This window comes from Strongylocentrotus purpuratus, unplaced genomic scaffold, assembly GCF_000002235.5.
Source record: "Strongylocentrotus purpuratus isolate Spur 01 unplaced genomic scaffold, Spur_5.0 spur5_scaffold_2, whole genome shotgun sequence".
Lineage (NCBI taxonomy): Eukaryota > Metazoa > Echinodermata > Echinoidea > Camarodonta > Strongylocentrotidae > Strongylocentrotus > Strongylocentrotus purpuratus.
This window is the reverse complement of record NW_022145605.1, coordinates 4,019,187-4,041,535: the sequence shown is the minus strand read 5'-3', so window position 1 is coordinate 4,041,535 and position 22,349 is coordinate 4,019,187. Positions and strand designations below refer to the sequence as shown.

The following is a 22,349-nucleotide window of genomic DNA, read 5'->3' as shown; positions in this document are numbered from 1 at the left end:
TTTCTCTCTTAGAACTCAAATAACAACAAATTTACCTTCTATTACGCGAGTCCTTTTCCTCTCCAACTACTGATTCTCTGCGTTTTACATCGTACAATAGGTAGCAAACAATACATTTTATTGGCGGTGAGTGTGGAGGGAATAAAACAAACAATAACAAAACAAGTACACGTACACTAAGAAAAAAAAAGGTTCATCTCTGAAAACTATAAACGTCCAAAAAGTAACACCAGCTAGGGGTGCAATATTGACCCCTAACATGGGATGCATTTCAAATAGTTTTGCACCCAGGTGCAGTATTGGATTTTTCCGGTGTTAAAATGCCCCCATTTGTCTTCAATATTGCTCCCCCTGAAGATGCTGCTATTGCAATAGTTTCCGTGTTAAAAGATAATCTAATTTTTCTTAGTGTGTGTGTGTGTGTCATACAGGTTTTCTCTCGTGGGTACGCTACGAAAGGTTGATGTAAATGGGCGTGGTGCGGGTGCGGTACTGGGCGGGGTGATGAGGGCGGGGGGGGGGGGCTGGTTGTGCGTGCCATCTTGGGTTGGAATATGAAAACGTGGGAGCGAGGAGCGAGGAGCAGGGAGGGGGAGTGGGAAATGGGGTGATGAAGGAGGGTGACTGATAAGGTAGGGCATTTAGTGGTCATCATTATTATCAAGGGTAGGCACAAATAATGGAGGTACAGGTGCCATTCTTTCTTCTTCATGCAAGTGCCTGCATACACGTTATTCGTACTGGAATCCCGACCCGATTCGGAAAAAGTCACCCTCTACGAAGTGAATCAGATATTGCCATCTACATACGAAATATATGAAATATTATTTTGATGATAATACATTCATAAAAACCAAATATAGTTTTAGCTCAGTCCCTACGTTCAATAATTATCATAACTATATACTGTAAATGTTTAGATCACCTAAATATCCTGCCAGCGTGTTACGTCTAGGCTAGAATGGGATTGGGCTTACATAGTGTAATTAAATTGTAATTACATAATTCAAGACGACAGCGGGGACATGAAATACAAAGGTATACCTTCAAGGCACATTTAGATGTCTTTAATGCTCATAGTTTCAAACAACCTTGGATGTCATTTAAAGATGCCCATTAACCTCCATTTAACACTACAAACTGAACTTTAAAAAGATTAGTGCTGCAGACATTCAACCAATGGTATACAAATAACTTAGCTAATTATGTAGATTTTCCACTTTAATGTCGACTTCTTGACTTCGCACAACTAATATACGGGATTACTTCATTTCAGATTAGAGGGGGAATTCCTTATATATGCAGGCCTTAATTACACCAATGCTTACACTTATATACAACATATTGCGTGATAGTTATATTTTGATACGATTCCGAGCGAAATTTGGTCATAACCTTATTTCTTGAAATATTACCTAATGATCATTAAGACTTTTAATTAAGCTTCCATGGTCGCTTCGAGCTCGATCTTCATTTGACTCTCAAGCAGTGCATTTAAGATGGATACGAAACGGGACTCTTCAGAGTGCATTGGTGCAGGGACGAAAATGATCTAATCGACTTCAACAGTAGTGGTGCCTCATCAGTGAATATAACGTATAGCAGGGATAATTGGATCATGAAAGGAATTTTAGGTTGGGAAAGTGATATCAATGAATTCGGAAGGAGGTATCATGCATTCAGGTCATTTTTAAAATAATTTCGATGAAAATGAAAAGAAATTTACCTGCTGGGTACGTCTCCTAATCCGTCGCGGGACAGCTCCAGGAGATAGTTGCCAAATTCCTAGAGAAAAGTGAACGGACATTAAGGAAGATTGATTGAGATGATTTAATATTAGAGAGCATAACAATGAAAAAAATACGGAATAGAGGTGTACTGAACGGTTAGAAAACCGAAGCAGGCTTCACGACAAACTTTTAAGTTTGGAGCGTACATAAACACAGTCCACCACTCTAAAAATGTCTTAGGATTCTTCACTGTCTCTACTACAATGGCTAGAAGCTTACCCGACAAAGCAATAATAATCAGAATAGTGGTTTCTCATATAGCGCTCACGTCTGCCAACAACTAATATATACAAATTAAAATCTGAAAGTTACTGGTGAATATAAAAATATATACTCTTGAGGATAGCAAGACTGGAAGGCCATATCGTTGTCATACTTTTCAGGCAATCGCCCGACATATCAACATCTAACGTATACAACCTGTCTTCTGATTACTATACAGGTGAATGCATTAACGAATAATGTTGAGGATTGTGCCTCAGAGGAAAAGGTCTACACAGTGTTCATACCTCTCCATTTTCGGGTGGATCGCCGTTACCGAATGTACTTGTTACGACTATGAGAAGGGACTCGTGTTCGATGTTTGCGACGTCGTAGTCCTCCATGGACATCACCTGATCGTTAAAATAAAATAATGGAAAATAAAATGGCATTAAAATTATTTTATATAAAAAAATAACAAATCAAGACAACTTGTGGTTGAAATACTCAAATTTACTCAAATAAATTCAAACCGATGGCTTAAAATTGGAATTGGGGCAAGTAACATTTACATGACAAACTTAATTTTACTTTTTTATAATATCGGGAACACCATTTATAAATGTTATTAGTTTTTCTTTCATGTTATGAACAATTGTATTCATCATACCAATATAGAGGACGAATGTATCACTTGAGTCACATGTTATTAATGAGAAATGAAATTTCGATTATCAATTATTTTGATACTGCTATCACAAGCTCAAAGGTTAGCCTAATCATATTAGTCCCGTGAGAAAAAAAATGAGGCAGAAGAATCGGGTCAGTTAAATCGGTCAAACGAATAACATCTAACAACTTTTCTGATGGTCAAAAGCAGGTGCCTCGTAATGCCAAGACGGAAGGGGAAAATAGCAAGTTTTTTGTTTTTTAGATATCAGTACCACTTCTAAATAGCCGAAAAGTGGAAGAGTACACTAGAAGTACATTTAAAGGCCCCAAGTTCAACAGATGACAGAAATGAACATAATGGACAGGGCGAGTTATGGTAGTTTTCTCACACTCGAAATATCGTCTCATAGACCATTTCCATTTCATGCTGCACTTTTAGAAAATTAAAACAAAGCATTCTTGGGGCATCAATCCAAATAACAAAGAACGAGTGATTATCTAAAAAAATATCTTTAGAATCGATGAGACAATGGTTTGTTTGTTATGACGAGATAAAATAAATATTTTGGATCTCTACGTGTGAAAAGGTCAGAAGGTCAAGAAGGTGACAATAAAGAGTGCATCATTATAGTGGCGTAGCGAGGCTTGAGCCAATGAGGGGGGGGGGGGAGACTGGTATCATTGATGGACCGGGGGGCTTGGAAATATTAGATATAATAAACTGCGAGATAAAAACGCCAAGATGAGAGGGTGGAGAGGGTGGAGAGTGGTGGTGTCATCTTTTTGTCATGTTGCCGTTCACTCACACTTTCACTCACACTCTCTTTTTTCTTCTTTCTTTCTCTCTCTCTCTCTCTCTCTCTCTCTCTCTCTCTCTTTCTTTCTTTCTAATTACTTTCCCCCTTCTTTTGTCCCATATGTTTCCCCCTGTTGCTACGTCACTACCTTGTGACTTCCACAACATTAATCTGTCACCAAAGACGGCCTCAAACAGGTGTTATGATCTATTATCTCTTTGATATTCAGCCCAGATCAAAGGCGAAACATATATATCTCTCCCGTTCTCTCTATCTCAGTTAATGACAAGCGCATTATCTCAGGCAGAAGGAAAGTTTTGTAAACAGGAATACGTCATATTTTGATATGCGAGAATAAATCACACAAAAGTACGCAAACACATCGTGTATTATCTCCGCGAACTTTTTTCCCATGACGTCAATGTTTTGTTCATGTTTTCGAGATGTTTGATTTAATATGATCGTATATGACCCCACTATTTACTTAATATGCGCTACAATACCCTTTTCAGTGTTTATTACATTATTACCATAGAGACTAATAAACTTGTCAACGAACGAACATATCCCTCTATGTCTAACTAGTCCTTTCACATTATGCTATGACAGAAAACATATCAAAAGTTAGTCAAAATCCAGGTCAAGTCCCTCCGATCATTTTCTTGTGTTTTTTCTTCATGGTTTGGTAGCTGTTCTTGCGTTTGTAAACCTGTAGAAACCTAAATAGATTGTAATTTGACAGTAGAGTAATAGACCTGAATGATTCATAACTATCCCCAGTCAGGCGTGGTTTAATATCGCCTATAATTGGACTGAATCCGGACATTTCCTTCTTCAATACAATGTTTAGAAATTACTTTTTTCAATAATTATCTATCTGTATTTCTGCTCACTTGAAGTCAAAAACTTAATGCTTCTTCAAAAGACACTAATATCGTCTATAGCGTGGTTTCGAACCTGGAATAACACGCTCAAAACCACTCAACCATTCTATTTTTAGAAATTTAAAAACGTGATGCCTTATCACAAGACACGATTGAACAAACGTATAGGCCTAGATCTAACGAGGTTTCCTACCCAGAATCACCCTGTTCAAAAGCACCAAGCGATTTTATTAACTCCTTACCTTCGCGTCGAAAGCATGTTTGAAGATTTCGCAGAGTGTCTTGGCGTATTTCTCAGACTTGCCCGTCTCTGTGGCATAGAGGATAGTAGCTTTGATTCGCTTGGCTAGAGCTTTACCCATCATCTTAGTCGAGAACTTCACCGCCCTGTCAAAGACATCATGTGAGATCACATCATTTATTTTCTTCCCTTAAATCAATGAAAGGCTTATTCATTTACGACCTCAAATAAACTTATGAGAAAAAATACGTAAAGTAGATTGTTGGTCGTGATTGACTACAAATGTAATATCTCTTTTAAGGCTTTTTGTAGTTTCTCGGTGTTTAATGGTCTCGGTTACCGTGCAGTCGGTATAAATTGGAATGCAGAAAATAAGTTTAAATTGATTATTTCTTAATCATTGTTTTTCATAAACGATATATTAAGCATGTCTAATAAGTACTTGAATGCAAACGACAAAATCTAACAAAGTATGCATTCAAAACAGCAACTTTTAAATCTACTTTTTTTTCTTTTGCAATATCAAGCGTAGGGAGTTATACCACTCCTCCCTAAAATAGATTGAACATCCGCTTTAAACTATATTTCGACATCTAAACGTATACAATTATTAAACTTCTGATTTTGTTTAAAGGATGAGCACAACACACACACGCACACACCCACACACACACACACACACACACACAGAAAGATAATGTTGTGGGATGAGTTATGGACTTACTTGGCCACCTGCTTGAAGGTGAGTAGTTTTCTTCTTCTTGGTTTGTCATCTGTCCCTCCATCTTTATTCTTCCACACGTGTGTAGGCCATGGATCATCCTATCAAACACAACACACATATATTTTATAGCAAAGCAAATTTAACAACAACAACAACTATCGGACTTGTACGCTTCATACATTACTAAGTTAATGTTCTCATGATTCGTGTCATTCCAATTATTTCTTGAAGGTTCACGTGATGGGATTCTTAACATCAAAACTATTTGAAAACTGAGAGGGGAGGGAGCATCTAGCTGGGGGATGTTTAAACTTTACATCATTGTGTACTACAGTAAAGCTCCCTAAGATCCAGAGCCTACATGAAATATCTTCTTCTTCATTTCTCCATTTTGTTCTGCTTCTTTTCTTTTCTTCTTCTTGTTCTTCTTCTTCCTTCTCATCATCATCATCAGCATCATCATCATTATCATCATCATCATCATCGTCAGCAACATCTTCTTCATCAACAGCATCATCATTCTCTTATTCTTCATCCTCATACTCTCCATCTCCATTTCTCCCCATGTTATTTACATCTGTCTATTGCTACCCTATGCGATCCATCCTTATCTCTCCCGCATCCCCTGACCACCTCCTATCCCCATGGTTACCGCATCCTACCTGGTACTCATACGATGGTTTGAGCTGGTAGTTGAGCATCTCTTGATGGAACACAGGTGTAATGCTGCCTGAGATGGGAGGTACGATCCACACCCAATCAGCCGGACATCCTCCTCGGAGTCGCTGCTCGTTCTCCATGTGTTTCATGAACGATTCCGCAGCTGAGTGATGGTCCGTGATCGTCACGTTCAATTTCTGTCATGGAAAAATTAGTGAGAATAATTCTCTCATTCTTTTTACATAAATGTGGGTCTCAGGAAAGAACTGATGTTTGATAAACATACGTATACGTTATTAACAAAAGCCTTTCTCTCCTCTACCGCATCAACAAACTGAAGCGCTTGATAACCCCCGTGTATATGTTTAGGACCGTTTTACTTTCTGTGTCGGCTAATCATGTAATGTAAGCAGGGGGGGGGGGCTGTGGTAAATTAATGCTCGTCAGATCATATAAGGAACGTTAATATTTTTCATTATATATATATATTTATTTTGTTACCGATCTGACAATTTCACATAACTATCCTTCAAATGTATTTCTTTTGGTAGAAAATATCTTTTTGCTGTTGGGAAGGCTAGTTGGAGTAAGTCAGATCCATGCTACATTGTCTAATTAATAAAAGTAAAAGAAAGATCACATTTCTATACATACAGTACACGCCGAAAATCTCCGCAACACGATTACACGATTTATTTTTAGGATTACACGGTTTACACGATTCACCTGAATCGTGTAACTGTGTAATCGTGTAAATTTACACGATTGAAGAATGTCGCTCTGAATCGTGTAATCGTGTAAATAGTTAAGTGCAATGGTCGGATGATTCGACCAGATGTAACAATCGTGTAACTGTGTAATCGTGTAAATTTACACGATTGAAGAATGTCGCTCTGAATCGTGTAATCGTGTAAATAGTTATTAGGGTTATAAGGGCATTGGTAGAACGATGCGACAAGCTGCAACAATCGTTAAATCTTATCCTGCTTACACCAATTGCTTTATACACAACTTACCTTCAGTGTACATCAGTTAATTACTGTACTTTATATTCGTGTATAAACCTCAGCACTTTCCACTAACATGTATCATATACTAATCCGTGAGACAAGGTTGGAAAACGTCAGAAACAGGAAGACATGATAGATGAAATAGTAAAGGAAAAAAGATAGCTACGAGGAGAAGGGAACATATAAAAGGAAAATGAGGGTTGAAAGGCACGATAAAGATAAACAGAAAAAAAGAGAGAAAAAAGGGAAAACTAAAAAGTTGACCGGAAGAAAAGAAAGAGTGAAATAGAGTGATAAAAAAAAGAAGGACGAAACCTAGTAAAATTAACAGAAATGAGAAGGCTATGAAACGGAGAGGAAAAGAGACAAATTAATAAGGTAAGAGGGGAACATAATGAGGGAAAGAGAGGCGAGAAAGATATGGGGGAATGGAAAGATATTGAAAGAAAGAGAGAGAGAGTGAGAGAGAGAGAGATAAAAAAAAAAAAAGCTTTAGTTGAAAGAAAAGGGGCACCGATCAGATTTTAATAGGGGCATTTATCGGAGTTGATGGGGGCATTTATAAAAAGTGAAGAGGGGCACTTCTCGTACTTAAAGAGGGATACTTACTAGAGATTAAAAGGACACTAATGAGAATGGAACATGGACACTTATTGTAAAGGAAAATAGGAACTCGTCGAAGGAAAAGGGGTGTGTATCAAAAGAAAAGGAGCACTTATCAGAGTTGAAAAGGGGAAGGGGCACTTTTACAAATTAATAGGGACACTTGTCAAATAAAAGTAAAATAGGTACTTTTCCTACATACAAAGGGGCACTTTGGGGGAACTTGAAAAAGTGGGGGGACACTGTGCCGCTAGCTAAACGTAACTCAAAGACAGTTGGCCATTCACTTATTCTATTCATTCTCGGCTTGCAACTGTTCCCTACACTCTGTAGCCAGTGGCTTACATACTTACGTACATGTAATACCTATTGATCAGGGGGATCCTATGTTCAAGGGGAACCCCCTGAACAATAGGTATTATGTAAGGATCTCTGCCTGTAGCTAGGGCAACGGCCTTTGTCCCCGGCGAGGGTCAATGGCAGGCCACCTTCAGAGTAAGCTTCTTTTGTATGTGACAGGAAGTGTGCCCTTAAGCCTTGACCGTAGCTCTTTATACATATAGCTGAATAATGCAATGTTGTAAAAGGTAATTTACGAAAATGAGGAACGCTAAAAAAGCAATAAGTGATCAAAGTCTAAGGCCCGAATTCACAAAGGAGGTTTGTCGACAAACCTTGGTTTTCGTAATTCTAATTGGTACAGCCTTGTAATGTAAGAGTATCACAACATACTTAATTATGTTAGCCCTCCTTTACATTTTGTAATCATTTTTACTTATTTACAACTTAGGAATAACAAATTCCCTCCTTCCTTCGTCGTTCATCGCTTTTTTCTTTTTTCTCACCGAGGATTAAATCCGAGAGTGCTTTTCGGGAAGTGGACTGATTTTTTTAACTTTCAAACATTCTATAATAAAACTAGAGACAAGACACTGCAATTAAAAATATATACAAGAGAAAGAAAGCGTAATCTTCGCTATCCCCTCGTATCGTCCACGTTGTCCTCGTTCAACCAAGAAGTAACTTCTAGCTTTTACTGAACTAGACGTCCTTAACCTGCTCACCATCACCACTGAAAATAAATTGTAACACAATTCCAGCGAGCAATCGAATCGTGTAAATTTTGAATCGTGTAATCGTGTTGCGGAGATTTTCGGCGGGCAGATTACACGATTACACGATTCGACCTGAATTGAGGAATCGTGTAATTTTACACGATTACACGTTTACACGATTCAAATTACGCTTCATTGGCAAAAAACGAATCGTGTAAAAATAAAAGGTTACACGATTCCCGCGAGCAGTCGAATCGTGTAAATTTTGAATCGTGTAAATCGTGTTGCGGAGATTTTCGGCGTGTACTGTATACAAAACATTCTTTCGTCATTTAACAATATAATATTCATACACCATGTCAACGCAGATCGAGCACTGCATCTCGATGAATCATTAATCATAATGACATACCTGAAAACTATATAAGACGGCTACATTAGCTTCAACCAAAGCCACGTCCTTCCAAAGTGTTGCGTTGGTACTGATGTCCAGACCCATCTGAATTCCGATGGTCTGTTTGATTTAAAAGAAAATGAAAGGAAACGAGATCAAGGAAGGAAAAGAAAAGAGACAGCGAGAGGAAGGTAGGCATAGATGAGAGAGAATAAAAATAAGAGAGGGAAGGAGAGAGAGGGAAGGAGAGAGAAGAACAAGTGAGTGATAGATAGAAAGAGAGAGATAGGTGGATAGAGATATTGATAGATTGAAAGATAGATTGATAGATAGATAGATTAGATAGAATGAGTGAGGGAGAAAGAGAAACATAGAGAAGAGGGAAGTGGGTAAGAGAGATGTGAGATAAAATGAAAAGGAGAAAGAAAATATTAATGATTAAATCAAATTATAAAGTCTTTAATCCAAACTATACTTTTGGCTTTAATTTTGAAATAGAAAGCAACTATAAAAATATCTTCATTTTTCAGGAATCTGCTGAACATCTCGGATTTTTCTTGAACAAAAACAGTGGTTGAATCGGGATTTATCAGACTTAGAATGTTGTGGTATGTGGTCACCATAACGAAATAATATCAAACAAAACAAATAAATGATTAAACTTTCATGTTCAATTATGATAACAGACACGCCCTAACATATACCAAGAAATGACGTGATAGATGCGTCATCAACCACGGCATGAAATCGTACAAACTTTGCTTTTCAATTGTTGTTGTGGAAACCCAGCGTATATCCTGTTTAAGGTGCATCATTATTCAATCGTTTTCTATTTCTAGGTCTTGGGATTTTTATATTAATATCTTTATATTTGTTAACTTTCAGCGAAAAGAGCGAAATGTAAACAAGTGCGCATAATCCGGGTTATTGACTTTTCCATACTTTTACTGTTCGTCTTCCTAATCACGGAGTTACATAGGCTCATATGGTGGCCCTGAAGGGACATCGCGAATAGACTAAATCGTGAAAAATATGCGATAAAATTCACGATATCGTCAATTTTATCGCATATTTTTCACGAAGAAATTCACGAAATTGACGATATCGTGAACTTTATCGTGAACTTTTCACGATGAAATTGACGATATCGTGAATTTATCGTGAAAAGTTCACGATATAAAGTTCACGATATCGTCAATTTTATCGTGTACTCTATCGTGTACTCTATCGTGTACTCTCCTGACGGGCGCTTCGTAAACAAAACCAGCCCTAGCTGGGGGAGACAGAGAGAAGGAAAAAAGGGAAAGGGAAAGAGAAGATAAAAGGAAAGAAAGAATAATAAGAAGAAAAGAGGGAAACGGGGGGGGGGCGAAGGGCTCTTGCCTCCTCCTCACTCCCCCCCCCCCGCCAAAAAATAAATAAGAGAGAGAGAATCGGAGAGAGAGAGAAGGGAAAGGGAAAGAAAGAAGAGGGATAAGAGGGAAACAGGGGAAGGGCGAAAGGCTCTTGCCTCCTCCCCCCCCCCCCCCCGCCAAAAATAAATAAGAGAGAGAAGGGAAAGGGAAAGAAAATATAAAAGGAAAGAAAGAAGAGGAATAAGAAGGAAAGAGGGAAACGGGGGAAGGGCGAAGGGCTCTTGCCTCCTCCCTCCCCACCCCCGCCAAAAAAATAAATAAGAGATAGAGAGAGAAGGGAAAGGGAAAGGGAAAGAGAAGATAAAAGGAAAGAAAGAAGAGGAAGAAGAAGAAGAAAAGAGGGAAACGGGGGAAGGGCGAATGGCTCTTACCTCCCCCTCCCCCCTCCCGCCATAAAGGGAAAGAGAAGGGAGAGGGAAAGAAAATATAAAAGGAAAGAAAGAAGAGGAAAAAGAATAAGAAAAGAGGGAAACAGGGGCGAAGGGCTCTTGCCTCCTTTCTTTTCTTTCTTTTCCTTTCTTTCCTATTCTCCCTCTTTTTCGTTTTTCTCTTTCTTTCTTCTCTTTCCCTTTCCTTCTCTCTCTCTCTCTTATTTATTTTTTGGCGGGGGGCGGGGGGACGAGGCAAAAGCCCTTTGCCCCCGTTTCCCTCTTTTCTTCTTCTTCCTCTTATTTCTTTCCTTTTATCTTCTCTTTCCCTTTCCCTTTCCCTTCTCTCTCTCTCTCTGATTTATTTTTTGGCGGGGGGGGGGGGAGGGGGGGCAAGAGTCCTTCGCCCTTCCCCCGTTTTCCTCTTTTCTTCTTCTTCCTCTTCTTTCTTTCCTTTTATCTTCTCTTTCCCTTTCCCTTTCCCTTCTCTCTCTCTCTCTGATTTATTTTTTGGCGGGGAGGGGGGGGGAGTGAGGAGGAGGCAAGAGCCCTTCGCCCCCCCCCCCGTTTCCCTCTTTTCTTCTTATTATTCTTTCTTTCCTTTTATCTTCTCTTTCCCTTTCCCTTTTTTTCCTTCTCTCTGTCTCCCCCAGCTATAGGGCTGGTTTTGTTTACGAAGCGCCCGTCAGGAGAGTACACGATAGAGTACACGATAGAGTACACGATAAAATTGACGATATCGTGAACTTTATATCGTGAACTTTTCACGATAAAATTCACGATATCGTCAATTTCATCGTGAAAAGTTCACGATAAAGTTTACGATATCGTCAATTTCGTGAATTTCTTCGTGAAAAATATGCGATAAAATTGACGATATCGTGAATTTTATCGCATATTTTTCACGATTTAGTCTATTCGCGATGTCCCTTCAGGGCCACCATAGGCTCATGGTTATAATGTAAACAGGAATGCACTAAAATACGTAGGATCTAAAACTTTCGATATGAAATATTTGTATTTATAACAATTATTATACCCATTGTTGCCTAATCACTTGCTTCGTTAACCACCATGAGAACGTCTTCTTTTAAAATACAGTCGATCATGAAATTGGTGTAAAAACTAAAATTGGTTTTATTTGCAATTTGTATGATTTTCCCTATGATATTGCACTTAACCTCTTACCCCCAAAAGATAACATGTTCTAGGCCTTTCTAAGTCTACCTTGATATTTGCGGATCATAAGTAACATTTTATCATTTCGGGAAGCATTTCGGGAAGCATTTCGGGAAGCATTTGCAAGGAAAATATGCTACAAAGTAAAAGAGAAAGTTGTTCTCCCTGAAGTATTTTTGGTTATACCAATGAAGCCTTTCATGATAATCGACTCTCGAAACCACCACAAAAGGCCTCTGTTTTATTTTGGGAGGCTTGAAGATTAACAGAACTATCATTCTGAAAGCAAATCAATACCGAAAGAAAGGAATCGACCGGTAGTTGTGTTAGCATTGTGGATGTTTACATCTCCTTGATTTAAGAAGTTAACTGAACTTATGTGCTACAAAGTACTTCAAGAATCTTGATTCTTTGTTATGAGTTCTTTACAGGAAACGTTAGTAGCGTATGGGGGCCTAACTATACATCGAGAGGAACGGGGCAGTTCCGTTGGCTCTTTTTACACATTCCGGAGGCTTGCGTACTACGGGGAGCTTTTGTTCAGATACAAATTCATTTATACCAATCTATAACCATTTAATATGCATGTACAACCTGCTGAAATGAATGATTTTTTTTCGATCAGGCATTTTGCTTCATGGCAAACAGGTGAAGAAGATTCAGGTTTCGAGTCAATATAAAATTTAGTCAATTGTCAAAGACAACTACAAAATAATATGTAATCATAATTATGCGACCATGTTCCAAATCTTGTTCGTGTGATTGTGGTGATACACTTAACCGAGTCGTTACAAAACAAGTGGAGAGAAAGAAAAAAAAATTAAAGTTAATATTTTAAAATCATCACCAGTTAGGAGCTTCTGAAAAAATACGTATGTTCTTCAAATAGATTTTTGTTCAGGTGGGTATACACTATTTGGATTTATGCATCATCGCACCGCAACCTCATACCCTATCTGACATTCTTAATTTTTAGTAATGACACGGTGATTTCTATGATAACATATACACGTCGCGGTTCACCATTTTAAAACAAGGTGTACCGAACGTGTAAATACTGCATAGCACGGTTACTAGGTACGGCACTCATTGAAGATTATACACAGGATTAATAGGACGATTTCAAGGTTTAAAATCGTCGTTATCAGTAACTACTTCTATTTAGGCATTCTTGTGTTCAAGGTGATAAAACTTCACAATTAAAAACACCATATAAAGGTATGGGCTTAAAAGGCGACTATTAAATGATTGCATAAAAAGAAACAAAGATTATATAGTGACGTACACTGTGATCTTGTAGAATAAAATGCGAAGTCATCGAGAGGGGGGGGGGGGGTCGCCAATGCATTTTGAATGAGAGGCAGATAAGGGAGAAATCGGAACAAAATGTTGCCGAAATAGTTTGACAAAAATATTCCAAAGGTGGCATTATTTTTCGCAATGAACAATGATGGATTTGCCTAAAGTAGAATTGTATAGTGGGGAGTAGTTTAACTATACCATATCCCCTGCAAATACAGTGGCACTCTTGCGGTTCGTTCTTCCAGATTTGTCTCACCTCCCTGGTTCTTCATAGAACGATCTAGACTATTATTCGATCCTCAAAATATCAAAATATATCAATTTTTCGTTACCAGAATGAAAGATTCACAATCAATTTCTTGAGAATAATAACGTCTAATCATTTCTTAAATGCGTATGAAATGTCATATCGTATTCTGTATTTGTATATAGACATGTTTACATGAAGTCCAGGAGGCACAAGGTCATGTCTACCAACTGATCAAATATGCAAGGAATACGACTTTACAGAATGACCTACGAGGTCCCGAAGCTATTTTCGTAGATGTCAGTAATATTTTTTTCCCCGTTTTTTTCTAGAGACCTAACTTTGAGAGAGACTTTATCTGTGACCACGTGACCTACAGATATATACATCCTGGTTTTATCTTCCCGTGTAGAGTATGAAGGAAATATATTTGATAGAAATGCTTATACAGCGAATGAACCGATCCTTACAAAAAACCTGTTTTAAGATTTATGCATTTATTTACACTTTAAAATTCATGATTTCGTTTTATTTACTAAAATACATTACTTCTAAAATTCATCAATAATATATTATATATTTTGAATACATCATTACCGATAATAATTATTAAAGATCTACAAATAAGCTAAATATTTTTATTAGAAATTAGCTCGGTTTATGAACGGTCAAGGTTGGATTCTGGTAATCTTTGATATCTTTCTCATTCTTTTTATGTCAGTTTGGAAGAATATCAGAGAAAAAGCACCTTAAAAAGGACAATTCAAATGCTCTTTTATTTGAAATATGACGGGAAATATATAAAAAGTTTGGATGTTTAAAAAATATACACAAATTTGCATGTACCACATAATCAACTTTTTTCAATCTTGTTTGCAGACAGTTTCTTTCACATTGCAGCCACATGACCAAAACTCAGCTCTACCCTTTGAAATTAGATCGGATATTAAACATAAATAATTCACAGGTTTTTGAGTACGTGCTCATTTAAATGTTTTCGCATAAGTATCTATGCAATCAGGATATTGAGTTGGGAAGTCTGTCTTTTGGAAACCATTGCAAAACTCGTCTTTCTATTTAAAAATGAAATACAACAACGTCTTTCCATCTTTCCATAAATAACTATACCTTTAAAGAAATCACTAGAACCACTATTTTAAACCGCAATACGGGCTAAGTAAAAGAACTGCTACTTATCTTGTTTTATGGTTTATTATCAATTAATCCATTTGCCCAAACCATGGAGCTGTTTGATATTTATTTGCTGGGGTGAGATAATACTGTGTACTTATCTCTTGTGAGAAGGGCTCTAGTATTTGATCGGTTAATCTCGTACAAGTCTTAAGGATGATGAGTAAGAAGATAATGTTTGTCTGGTCCGGTGTGCAAAACGAATACCAATCTATGAAGAGATGATTGAGAATACAACCACCCTCCCCGCACCACCACTTTACAAGATGGGCCAAGATTCCCCAATAAGAATGCCGATGTTGAAAAGTGCACGTAGGAGTTCATGACTTACAACACGGCAATATACTACTTGCTACTAATATTCACCATTTTGTTGTTGTTGCTTTGTATGTGTTCCCTAACTCTAAGTATAATATTTAATTGATTTCTTTAGGTGTTTTGGGGAAGGGGGGGGGTGAGGAAAGGGGGTAGGGAGGGTGTATATATTTGGGTATGACGCAGTGCAATATTTAAGAAATATCATCATTTATACTGATACAATTGATTATGAAATACATCAGGAAATGTTTTTTTTTTCTTATAAGGAAGATTTCTTTGTAGACGGATGTGGTGTATGTATACACTTCCTAACACCACGCAAAAAGATATGTTTATATCATATGTCATTGAACTCCTATGCTTTTACGACTCGTGTTGATCATCCGTATCCTGAGTCACATTCATGACGTCCGATTGGTATATAATGTTTCTATTTAACTTCTTTGTAATCTCATGCATGTAGTTTGCCAAGATTGCCAAAAATGGGTTAATTTTCTTTTCTTTTTTAAAACTTTTTTTCTTGAACGATTTGTGATGACGTGAGTGTTTAAATCATTCACTGCAATGGAGAGAAGCAAAATTTTCATTAGATTTCAGAGAGGCATTATTTCATGTGTAAAGTTTTTCGTTGGAAACTATTCGTTGTATTTGTATTGTGATATTATTTTTTATCATATTATCGTATATTATTTAATTACAATGTAAATTAATATGATGGTGAATGTGAAATATGTAAAGAATTTAAAAAAAATAAAGATATAATTTCAAAGCATTACACTACACATTACACAGAATTCTTCAACCTTTAAAACCCGTTTAAAGCCGTCCTAACATTCCTTCTATCCAATGTCATTTAATCGGTATCTTCACACCTCATTATTAAGTCAATTCGTGACGCGTTTTAGGAGGTAAACAAACGGAGGTGTTAAACTTAGAATATAAGGTAATTAGATCGCCAGAATACTGTAGTATTTCCACAGAAATTCAAAACGAGTAGCAATAGGCTAGCGTTAGTGATAGAAGATTTGTCCTTGAGGGAAACAACACTTGTGCAAACGAACACTTTGATTGTAGTTTCAAGGAATCTGTGTGATGACGACCAAAATATATACGCGGTCTTAATAACAAATAGCCAAGTAAAGTATTAACGGTAGCATCGTTTTCAGAAAATATTCGCTACATCCTTCTTTCACAAAGCGTGATATTTATCTATTATCTACCGTAAAATGGTCTTTACCAGCTTCCATTTCAGCGCCCTTCAATCTGCTTTGTTCTTAGATCTTAAAATTTTCCCCGCCTTTTGCTACTTCTTATAATAATAATACAATATTTATAGAGCGTATAATAAACAAAGTTTCTCTATGCGCTGTACAAGCATGAATGACAAGAGAAATATAATCACACAAAAGGAATCAACAAAGAGAAGTATACACATCTCATAACTACTAACTTTACTTAGTAACTAACATAATAGAAAGATAGCTAACATGGTCAAAACAAATAACGTAAGTAAGGACAAAATACAGTTTAAGCTAATTAATTAAGGCTAAAAAGGTGCGTTTTTAGTACAGATTTGAACGTTGCAAGAAGTAGGTACCTGTCGTATGACCTTCTTTCTTTTCCCACTGTCATATACTTCTGCTTCCTGCCTCCTTCTCTTTTACCATCCCTCACCTCCTTCACCTTTTCCTTTAAAATTATAACATCGATTTCACTATAATACTGTTGATTTTATCAATATCCGCATTTCATTAATATTCGCATCTGATTTCTACTGTCGTCTGTGCCTGTGCAAATATTAACGATGAATCTAAAATCATCAAATAAAACAGAATACAGATCCTATTGATCAACAACATAAACAAACCATTTCCTACGAAATTTTGGCAAACATTCACAGCTGCTGAAAAATAAAAATCATGCTTCTTGAACTATCACAATACCCTTATCACACAAGCAAACTGACCGACACACCAAAAAAACATCGGCCATATACAGAAACAAAGTTTGTTCCGTCTGTTGTCGGCTCTCATCGGTGTGACTAAGGTATAATGAAGCACATTTTCAGAGTGAATTTTGAGAATTAAAAAAAAATGGTTCATACCTCGATGAGATTGAGTCTGTTCATATCGCAGATGTCTCTTGCGCCGATTTCAGTCTCCATGTACCAACCATTGAAGGGGCATGCCGTGAACTCCAGACCACCCAGGTCCAGCATCATACTACACACGGCTGGTAGAGCGTACCACCTCAGTCCCATGTCCTTAAACCATGGGTACCTGGGAATAATAGCAATGATTGTAATCATAATTTTGATAATAATGACGGCGAATCTTCAGTCAATTGAAGGAGGCAGACTTAATCAGAAGAAGAAGAAGAAGATGATGATTATAATAACTTATAATTCAATCCCAGAAGTTATCTCTTCTCGGTGTGTCATCAGTAAGTCTAATATTTCGCTTTTCTTTATAATATGATATATGGTTTTGTTCTTATGATTATAATTTGTATTGCTATTGTATATGCACGGCCCCGTTGTAAAACAGCTGAACAGCTGTACTGGGTTTTTACGGTGAATAAATAAACGAATCAACAATAACAATAATAGTAATAAAGTTTTGCTGACCCAGAGTAGCCTTACCAATATAAATACTGTTTTCCTTGAATGACTTGTAATCAGAAGTGGGGAAAAGTCTATACTCTTGTCAGATCTATCTTTTGTTTGTTAAGATTCTTTTTATTTCTTCCATTTTCATAAGATAACATAAGATGGCAAGATACGATAACGTGACAAGATAAGATATAAAACATGAACAAAAAAAAGTCATAGTCATAATGTGAATTTCATTGGAATTTTATGTATGAATCGATGCACAAGGCGTAAGTGTGAGCATCATTGCCCGAGGTTTAGTCCGACATGGATTTAAACATGCATTCAAAATCGTTAGGCATGATAAGCCTATGACATAAAGACATGATTTGTTAATATCAATACATGCATCCACAATCAATATAAAACAGCATTTGAGTGGGAAAGAAAATAGTCTTAGTTAATCAAAGACAAATACTACACATAGAATTGTGTTAATAATTATGGCATTAAGGGAAGATTATACCAAATGAAAATTCGGTAATATCATGTAGTGGTGAAAGCTTCTTCTACTTGAATGAGAAGTAGAATAAAACATAGAAAAGTTTTGAATTGGGGAAGATATTCGAGCGACTATTTCTAAACATGAACATTTGGATGCAATAGTTCTGAGCCGTCGTCAATTTGTCTAAGTTAAAGCTGACAATAGATGCCTTGTTAGAGACAAAGAAAACTTTCTCGAACAAAGTTAATGGATGCATAGACGTCGGAACTAATTTCACAAGAAAGTTGTGAGAATTTACACACAGTTCGGGCAAAAGAGCAAAAACAATTTGTAAAGCATTAGTTAATGTCATATTGGCTTTGCTGTAGATCTCACAACAGTGACATTTCAAAAAACAAATTAATACCCTGAGCGATAAACTATTCCCCGTGACTGATAAATCATATGATATTTGTAATCCATGATGTGATGCTTTGCAGGTACTTCTGACAATCTGTCTTGGACAATAAGAATCATATTCAAGTGTCATGACAAATACGAAACTGAAAGGTGACGTGAAACGAACCCACAACATCTAACATTAAAATTCGTTTATGATTGGATGAAAATAACCATAAAATCTACCCGGAGATATGGTCACACGACTTGTTCATCAACTGGTGTCTTCTTGGCCGAAAATTTATTTTTTCTTTTCGGTGAATTCCTAGATTTACGGGTCGAGGTGCGGATGTAAGAATTTCAAGAGACCGCCAATGTAAAATGTGTAATGAGACGTTCATCTTCGATAATGTATAAAAGCATTTTTTTGTAATTATTAATATCAAAGTGCATTCATGATTCGTGAAAAATCGTGAAATACATACAAGATCAAGGCTGTTATGAATCTAGAGGTTATCATCTTTAGTCTCATCCTCTTGAAAGATAGTAATTTCAATCATCACAGAGAAAGAAATATCATAATTATATTGAGCTCATTAGCTGAAAATATTGTAATCTCAGACTGAATGAACCAGGTACAAAATGTTGTCGATTATATGTCTACATTTTTTGAGAGGGCTGCCTAAATTAAAGATAACGGTGAGTTCTGGTTTTTAAAAAAAGAAAATGGATTCTCACAGAATCAAACAAAACATACACTAAATGTTCAGGATTACAAATAAATGTCATTTGCCAAACTATTTTGGTAGAAAATGTATACTGGCTGAGTAATAAGCATAGAAAGATTAGGAAATCAAGGTTAGTAGCCCCGACACCATTTGTGTAGTCCCTTATACTGGGCCAAATTTATTATGATTTTGATGACTCCAGAACCTTGCAGTACACACCAATACTTACATGCTACATGATCAACTTTATCTGATCCATTCCACACCTTTTCTTTCACATTGCAATCTGATAACCAGAACTCACCTTCATCTTTAAGGTCGGGGAAATGAGAGAGAAAATAAGATGTGTCGTGATACTTACTTGGGATGTTCGATTGGGACTTCGAGAATGAGATTTGGTGGGATGTCGTACATCTCGGGGTCTTCACCGTTGGCGCTGAGTACGAGAGGGAGAACATCGAAACGACCACCGCTACCCTTCCATCCAAGCTTCTGACAAACCTGCAGGAATAAAAGAAACAGGGATACCGGTATAAGTTTGTTGGATGATGTCATGAAGTATTTTTCAGTTAAGTAGAGGTAGTAATATTTATTTACACCGAAAGGAAACAAAATGTAGCAACTGCAGAAATAGAGTGGCTGGACAAATGGCACATAACTTCACCTGGGGGTGTTTCACAAATCTTCAAAAAACTCAAACTTAAATCTAAGTTGGACTAAAAAATTATGGAGAGCCATTTGCAGCCTTAGAATGAAATATATTCAAAGCGAAATTTCAATTATTTTTAGACTTTTCATAAATTCCACATCAAGAACATGAAATCTCTCATGAAAAACTTTGAATCAACATGTTATGCCTTATAAAATAACTTCTACAAAATATTTGAATAGATACTAATTGCTTTCCATAATTGTTAAGTCCAACTTAGAGATAGTAAGTTCAACTGAGGATCTTTGTGAAACACCCCCAGGAGTAAAACCGCTCTGAGTTGGCAGCCTAGTAAGCAGAGTTAGAAGCCGAAGCAGGAGAAGTATATAACAAGAGTGGTGGCGGCAGCTCCAGAAGTAGCAACAAGTAGTAAAGTTGGCGGTAGAAGTAAAAAGGCAGTGATAGTATACAAATATACACTGCCTTGAGAGGTTCTGGTTAAAACTATGCGCAAGAGGTGACTCCAATAGTACTATTTGCTGAGGGGCGCAGCCTCGAAGCAAATGGTACTTTTGGAGTCACCGAGACCCATAGTTTAACCAGTACCTCGAATAGAAGGCATGGTATATTTGTTTTATATCCTGCATCAACAATTTTTTTTTTTTCAAAATCAAAAAATCAAAAATTTTATTTAAAAAGATTTAAAATATTTTGTTTTCATTAAATTAAGATTTGAAAACAAAATTGATTCAACTCCCAAATAGTAAACCCAAATAGTACTCTCATATAGTACTTTCTAAAAATAGGTCAAATATTTCTGGTCATGTGACGAACTCTCAACCAATCAAAAGCCAACAAATTTTGATGCAGGATATAATATATACTAAGAAGAAAAAGAAGTTGTATGATGAGGAGAAGCGACAGGAGCAGGAGTGGAGAAAGAGGAGGAGAAGGAGGAGAAGAAGAAGAATCAACAACAGTAGGGGTATTAACCGTATAGTAGTACTGGTGGTAGAAAAGGCCCAGTAGTATTTGAAGTAAAAAGAGGAAGAGGTGGAGGGGAGGAGGATGACGAGGAGAAGGACGAGGAGAAGGACGAGAAGGGAAGGAGTAGAAGGTTGAGTAGAAGGTTGAGGAGGAGAAGCAGGAGAAGCAGGAGGAGGAAGAGGACGATGACGAGGAGAAGGACGAGAAGGGAAGGAGTAGAAGGTTGAGGATAACAAAGGAGGAGAAGCAGAAGAAGCAGGAGGAGGAAGAGGACGATGACGAGGAGAAGGACGAGAAGGGAAGGAGTAGAAGGTTGAGGATAACAAAGGAGGAGAAGCAGGAGAAGCAGGAGGAGGAAGAGGACGATGACGAGGAGAAGGACGAGAAGGGAAGGAGTAGAAGGTTGAGGATAACAAAGGAGGAGAAGCAGGAGAAGCAGGAGGAGGAAGAGGACGATGACGAGGAGAAGGACGAGAAGGGAAGGAGTAGAAGGTTGAGGAGAACAAAGGAGGAGAAGCAGGAGAAGCAGGAGGAGGAAGAGGACGATGACGAGGAGAAGGACGAGAAGGGAAGGAGTAGAAGGTTGAGGATAACAAAGGAGGAGAAGCAGAAGAAGCAGGAGGAGGAAGAGGACGATGACGAGGAGAAGGACGAGAAGGGAAGGAGTAGAAGGTTGAGGATAACAAAGGAGGAGAAGCAGGAGAAGCAGGAGGAGGAAGAGGACGATGACGAGGAGAAGGACGAGAAGGGAAGGAGTAGAAGGTTGAGGAGAACAAAGGAGGAGAAGCAGGAGAAGCAGGAGGAGGAAGAGGACGATGACGAGGAGAAGGACGAGAAGGGAAGGAGTAGAAGGTTGAGGAGAACAAAGGAGGAGAAGCAGGAGAAGCAGGAGGAGGAAGAGGACGATGACGAGGAGAAGGACGAGAAGGGAAGGAGTAGAAGGTTGAGGATAACAAAGGAGGAGAAGCAGGAGAAGCAGGAGGAGGAAGAGGACGATGACGAGGTGAAGGACGAGAAGGGAAGGAGTAGAAGGTTGAGGATAACAAAGGAGGAGAAGCAGAAGAAGCAGGAGGAGGAAGAGGACGATGACGAGGAGAAGGACGAGAAGGGAAGGAGTAGAAGGTTGAGGATAACAAAGGAGGAGAAGCAGGAGAAGCAGGAGAAGGAAGAGGACGATGACGAGGAGAAGGACGAGAAGGAAAGGAGTAGAAGGTTGAGGAGAACAAAGGAAGAGAAGCAGGAGAAGCAGGAGAAGGAAGTGGACGATGAGGAGTATAAATGAGACTTGGCAATAATAGTATGTGTATTTATCTGTTTATGGTGGTAGTGTACATGAATAGTTTTTGGAATAGAAAGCGGAGGAGGACGAGTAGGATGAAGAGGAGGAGGAGGAGAAGAAGAAGGAGGGAAATGAGACTTTGATTGCAACAATGTCAGTGCAATTATCTTTTTCAACAGGAG

General features: G+C 37.7%; 1 protein-coding gene across 3 annotated transcripts in view; it reads right to left on the bottom strand.

Annotated features, from left to right (window-relative positions):
• LOC100888109 (nitric oxide synthase, brain) overlaps nucleotides 1-22,349 on the bottom strand; it is a 73,413-nt gene that overhangs the window by 20,442 nt on the left and 30,622 nt on the right. For 2 of the 3 annotated variants that reach the window (XM_030991451.1, XM_030991452.1), the window contains exons 7-15: nucleotides 19,614-19,753; nucleotides 17,156-17,330; nucleotides 9,050-9,151; nucleotides 5,972-6,166; nucleotides 5,310-5,407; nucleotides 4,587-4,731; nucleotides 2,300-2,404; nucleotides 1,727-1,785; nucleotides 36-77 (exon numbers count right to left, since the gene is read on the bottom strand). In XM_030991451.1, the coding sequence (XP_030847311.1) occupies nucleotides 36-77; nucleotides 1,727-1,785; nucleotides 2,300-2,404; nucleotides 4,587-4,731; nucleotides 5,310-5,407; nucleotides 5,972-6,166; nucleotides 9,050-9,151; nucleotides 17,156-17,330; nucleotides 19,614-19,753 (1,061 nt within the window). The remainder of the gene's footprint in view (nucleotides 1-35; nucleotides 78-1,726; nucleotides 1,786-2,299; nucleotides 2,405-4,586; nucleotides 4,732-5,309; nucleotides 5,408-5,971; nucleotides 6,167-9,049; nucleotides 9,152-17,155; nucleotides 17,331-19,613; nucleotides 19,754-22,349) is intronic. The other variant, XM_030991453.1, reaches the window with a different exon arrangement.